The sequence below is a fragment of the Monopterus albus genome, unplaced genomic scaffold, assembly GCF_001952655.1.
Source record: "Monopterus albus unplaced genomic scaffold, M_albus_1.0 scaffold376.1, whole genome shotgun sequence".
NCBI classification, from domain to species: domain Eukaryota; kingdom Metazoa; phylum Chordata; class Actinopteri; order Synbranchiformes; family Synbranchidae; genus Monopterus; species Monopterus albus.
Window position 1 is genome coordinate 288,524 of NW_018128256.1, and position 5,984 is coordinate 294,507.

At 39.5% G+C, this 5,984-nt stretch overlaps 1 protein-coding gene across 1 annotated transcript in view; it reads right to left on the reverse strand.

Annotated features, from left to right (window-relative positions):
• The window catches only part of adamts3 (ADAM metallopeptidase with thrombospondin type 1 motif, 3), an 88,137-nt gene continuing 82,153 nt past the window's right edge, over positions 1-5,984 (reverse strand). The window contains exons 20-22 of the mRNA XM_020585778.1: positions 5,856-5,984; positions 3,748-3,865; positions 1-2,728 (exon numbers count right to left, since the gene is read on the reverse strand). The exon at positions 5,856-5,984 is cut by the window's right edge and continues 70 nt beyond it. Coding sequence (XP_020441434.1) covers positions 2,244-2,728; positions 3,748-3,865; positions 5,856-5,984 — 732 coding nt within the window. The 3' untranslated portion in view covers positions 1-2,243. The remainder of the gene's footprint in view (positions 2,729-3,747; positions 3,866-5,855) is intronic.

The window sequence follows — 5,984 nt, forward strand, 5'->3', positions numbered from 1 at the left end:
GTGGCGCCAACTCAACCGACGGCTCTAACCATCAAGGGGGGGGACAGCAAAGTAACATACAGTATTTATAACACCTGACAATGGTGCCTGCTTAGTTCCCTTCTTTAACCTAATATCTTCAATCTTTCTATGTAAAAACTTTCACAAGGAGCTCAATAAAAAAGACAAAAAGGTCAATGGCTAGCACCACGCAAAACGTCTGATTCAGAAGAAGGTAAAAGTTAGATGAGGTACTGTGTATAAAATACTTCTTAAAGGAATGGTTTGACACTATGGGAAATACACTAATTCAGTATCTTGTTAAAAGTCACTCCCATGTCTGCAAGAAGCTAAATATGCGTAGCATAGCGTAGCTTAAAGACCAGAAACATGTTAAAAAAGCAGGCCTGACTGTCCAGATGTAACACCTCCTGTCTGTAGCTTCATATTTAGCATACAGACATGAGAGTACTATCACTCTTCTCATGTAACTGAAATCAGTGTGTTACCTAACGTATTGGCCTATCTTTTAGAAATATTTTGTCTGCAGCCAGCCAGAAAGCACTGCAGCAGCACTTAGCATGAAATAATTCACCCTTTTTATCCATTTATAGGGACAGTACCAGTTCTGCTAGTGAAACGGTAAAAGTGGGAGAAACTCTAATTCTAATCGCTTAAGAATGGTGTTTAAAAGAATTCTTAGCTTCTTAATATAGTACTGATATTTTCATGATATTCCCATGTACAGTATTTACAGGAACCTTTTATAAATACCCACTTCCATAGAAACTTCAGACTGCCACTGAAAAGATACTGCTGGAAAAGAAATCTATACAACTAAAACCATTTTCCTGATTGTTTTCACTGGCACATCTCTGCTCACTTTCCATATACACTCAAGGTCAAGGTCAAAGTGTTGCAACATGGCGCCCCCCAGGCAGATGTGTTTGCACGTTTCACTCTCGAATTACTGCCTATGTAGATTTGTGTTATTGGTCATCTATTTTATATTTCACTTGTATTGTGTGGACAGCAAAGTAAGAATTTCATTGTACAGGGAAACACATTTCCTAACTGTGCATATGACATATAAACACTTTGACCTTGACCTTTATGTTTGACCTTGACACTCAAAGTCTGGCAATTTTGTTTGACCTGTGATTCCTCAAGTACTGTAACAGTCAAGCTTTATATATAGATTGTTGGCAAGAAAATGGCAGCTTGTAATGCAATTCAAGTAAAAGGGAACTTTTTTAACTTGTATTTGATTAGATCTTCTATCTTGATCAAAACCATCATCCATTTCAGATTCATAGCAAACTAAATGTCTCATCCAGCTCAAAGGTCATAGTCTAAAATTTGATATGAAGGTGATGGAATGTTAAAATGCAACGCATCTGGGATCTACCTAATAATCAACATGATGAACCTAACTATTTACACTCAAGTTATGTTGTGATAAGTGCAATAAATATTTCTGCACCAATTCTTTGAGTTCTGTACCATGTCCATTTTACTAATGGGAGTCCTCATAAATGTTCTCAAATTAAATAAACTGTAATGACAGCACCTGTTGACATTTGCTATCTCGCCTTCTGCTGAGCGTCTGCCAGAGGACCCTCTACAGACACCAGGGCTCAGCCTGATCTATGACAACATTAGAAAAAAGGCCAATCATTGGGGGAAATACAGACACTTTCCTGCACCTGTCACCTCGGTTATGGCACTGCATCCAAAAAAGCTTCAAGACTCACTGGGTTAAAAAGTTTGGTAGAATGAAGCAAATATATCTCAGTAATATCCACTGAGATGTGAAATATTTGGAGTCAGTATAAGAAATCATAATAATAATCACCTTTATTTGGCCAAGTAGAGCCTTACTTCGAATATAACTGTCCTTTGGCTATTTTCTATACCTGAAATTATTCACCATGAGCTACCAAAGCTGTTTTATTTGACATAGATGAAAATTGCCTTCAGACCATGTGCCCTTTTACCTTGACATTAAGCAATACTTTCATCTAAATATAAAGCATGAAAGCAAAGTAGAGTTGACGTTTAAGCCAAAATACCCTCGGAGCCCGCTGCAAGATAGCAAAGTGATTTAAAGTCAATGTCGGGCAAAAAGGGAAGGAACATTTTTAACAACAAAGTGAACCAGCACTTTCTTTCTTTCTGTGGTGTTTTGGCATGAGAAGACTCAGGATGAAGATGGATTATCTATTGTACATTAAAAGTCCTGAAGGGAAAGGGCATGAGCATTTTCATCTCTCCACTTCAGAATATGCTGTAGGCCACCGACTATCTGTCAAGCTACTCGATCTTTGACCATCAACAGAATCTGCCAGTGAAGTTGGTGCCGGCGCGGGCAGCTTCCTGCCATCGAAACTCATGTGTCGTGGAACTCGTCTTGGTGCTGTAGTGATCTTTGATGGAGCTTTCTTGAGCAAAGCAGAGGTGGTGTTGTGTCTTGCAGCATTGCTTAAAGTGGCCGATCCTTTGGTTGAACCCTGTTTACCTGTGTGACTGCCACTGACTGCTGCAGAGGTCGTTAATGTCTCCAGCAGCTGGGAGGCTGATCCAAAACGGACATGATCCTCTGTCTCAGCAGCCTCAGAGTACAGAGACAAAGTTCCACTGCCTTTGCTGCAGGAGTCACAGCACAGTTTGTTGTAGCCTGGAATAGAGCAGTATCGCGCTAGGACCTCCATTTGACAGAAGATGGATTTATCTCCATTACATGGCTCATCTGTAAGTCAAAGAGCATATAGCGTGAATCACAGAAAGAGACCAGGAAGGCTGAATGGAAGTGGATGAATTACAGAGCACTATGGCACTGCTTTATTGCTGCCAGTGTCTGATTAAACATCGTTCTGCTGAAGTCTCCTTAGACCGTGATCTAGTTTTATACTAGGTACATACTGTACACGCTAATTCTTAGTAGGTTTTGAGTTTGCCCAGTTTGTGTCTCATGTTAGTATTAGCATTATCATCGAGTCACAGAGGTAAATACCTGGTAATGTTCAAACAACCTAATGGAATGCTGGACAAGACTTATGGCTAAATCAATTTCTAGATATGAATAAAAGAAATCCTCTACTACATAAAACCAATTTTTAATCAATTTCCTCAACTGAAAGTCTGTTCCTCACCCAAACAAAAATGGCAGTTGAAACCTTTTTGACTGAGCAGACTCAGAAGTATTTGTCATCCAGATTAATAGAAGAGTCTTTGCTCAAACATTAACACATAAGAGGTACAAATTGAGGGCTAGTTTTCAATATGTATTTTTAATCGCATTGGAAAAGTGCTCCAACTGTGAGTCACTTAAGATGGACTATGTAGACAATGTGACTTAAATCTGCTGCTGCTCCCACTTGGCAACTCCATTTGAGGTGGCACACTAGGATCCAATTCAGCAGTCACAATTATTTGACATGTATTGTTTTTCATGTCAGTACCATACAAAGCACCTTTATTTCTTATGCAGTAAGCCAACTGCAAAAATAACACCACTAATGTCCATCCTCTTTTAACTCAAAACAAATCTAAAATTGCCCTGAGAGTACGAACAATAATATGACATCGTCCTGGGGACTTGCTGGAATAAATGACATGCCTGATTATTTATTGGCTTTTATCCTGCAGAAAGAAAAATGTTCTGAAATGTTGACTGGTTGAATGACAGAGACACTGCAGCTGTGTTATGACTGTTCAGTTAGAACACTGTAGGTGTTCATTTCTTTTCTTAATGCCTGACACACTTACCATGGCAGGGTCCTGGCCTGCATGGTCTCACAGACTCAGGTTTTTCTCCGTTACACTGATCTCCAATGCGACAAGTGACCAGACGCCGCTCCATCCCCTCTCCACAAGTCACAGAGCACTGTGGAACAACACACACACACATGCTTTTGGAGGCCAGAGCTGAAATGAGTGGAGGCAGGTAAATCTGCAGGAAATAAAGCCAATCCATTACTATCAAAAGATTTGGGAGCTTTCTTTGCTGTTGGTTATTATATTTACTTTACACAGCGGGTTTACGATGTCTGAATGCATTTTATGAACTAGCCTGAATTTCTGAACTTTATTTTTTCACCAGTTTATCTGGTTTGTAAAGAGAAACACATTGAATTTCAGGACCACATACTATATCCAGTATATTTTGTAAAGTCATTGTAAAATCCCAAACAGCTGCAGGCCTGTCGGGCTTGTGAGCCATTAATGAATTTTGTAAAATAAGTCATATTTCCATTAAAACACTGCACAGTTCTCTAAAAGTTTCTTTATGATATTAGCAATATGTTTTTTTTCATATCACCAACTAGCACTGTCAAAATACAGTACACAGGACGGTAGCCATTTGGCAGCAGTTACTTTGGAGAATATCCAAATCCTGTCCAGGAAAATTAAGAGCTTTGTACAAGGATAAGCTGTGCCAAATGCAAAAGAAGTGAGAGCCACGACCCCTGAGGCATCACTGTTCCAACATAGTTTTGCTGTAACCATGTATTGGTCAAACATAAATTGCTCTGACTTGCTTGGAGGAGATTTGAGTACATGCCTTCCAAATTAGTCTCTGTTTGGACAATGCAAATGCTAGGAATTAGCATTCACTTCATGTCAGTTAGGCTACATCTGCAAGAATTTATTGTCCAACTATAGCAGCAAATCAAAAGCAATTAAATATAAATTAGTTTGAAGTCAAAATATGCTGCGTACCAAATGTGGTGAAGACTGAGTGACCAAAGTTGCTCTGAAATTATGAGTGACTGTGTTAAGTGCTTTAAAACTGGTCACATGTTGATGCTACCCAGAACTAAAAACTAATTGTATGTTCCTTGGCTCATGGCTGAACCAAAATCTATTCAATAGTTTCTGATACATTCTGCTAACTAACAGACAACAAATAAACAAACTAAACCTAAATATCCAGGACAAAAAATAGGACAGATGGTAGACAGATGAAGATAAAAGTGCTTATTTGGTGGTGGAACAGCTTCTTATGCATATACAATACAGATGGGGGACAAATTAAAGGAAAAACCTGAATAAATGAGTGGAGAAACATAAGGATGAGTGAATGATGTGAATCAGATGCTGTGGCCTTCACAGTCACCAGGTCTCAATCCAGATGAACAGCTATGGGAGATGTTGGAGCGGCGTGTTAGGCAGCGCCGCCACCACCATCGGCACACCACCACATGAGGGAGCATCTGTTGGTGTTCATCCCTCCAGGAGAGCTCAGAGACGGAGATCTGGTGGCCCAGCACCTTACTGGGACACTTTATTTACAGTTAGTTATAATGTGTGACTTGCGTTAATGGATGTTTAATACTGATTTTATTTGATCCATGTGTATATATATATTTATTATTGCTTTGGGGGTGTTAACTGTATGTCAGAGCACTACTGAAAATGAGAGCTTGGTTCTTCCCTGATTAACTGCTGACATGAAGAACAGCATCTTATTAGCTCTTATCTCTGCACTATACCGCTCAGCTGCACAATATATCTTATTCTGAATTTTTAAAAACAGTTTAAAGGTTTCATTTGGTGAAATGTGGTAATAAAACTAGCATGTTGTCAGATGAACATTCACAGATTCCTCATATTTCGTTTTTAAACATAACCTTGTCAAGCTAAGAAATCAGCCACATCACATACTTTAAAGGTGTTTTTGTGCTGTATTAGCAGAACCAGAGGAAAATGCTGACATGATAGTAAGCTGACAGTTAATTGGAAATAAGAACAATAAAAATAATATTAATCAGGTGGATCTGTGGTTAAATGACCCACACTCAGATCATTTTAATCTCCAGAAAAAGAAAACCCCTCCTTTATACTCTTTCAGAAAGATCATGTGGATACCGAACCTCTGACCACACTCCAGTCCTCCACTGAGCAGGACATGGGACTCTGTTACAGGGCCTCCGGCTCTCTGGCTTATCCCCACTGCAGTATTTGCTGTGGACACAGCGGTTGGGGCCGGCGTGGGGGGAACG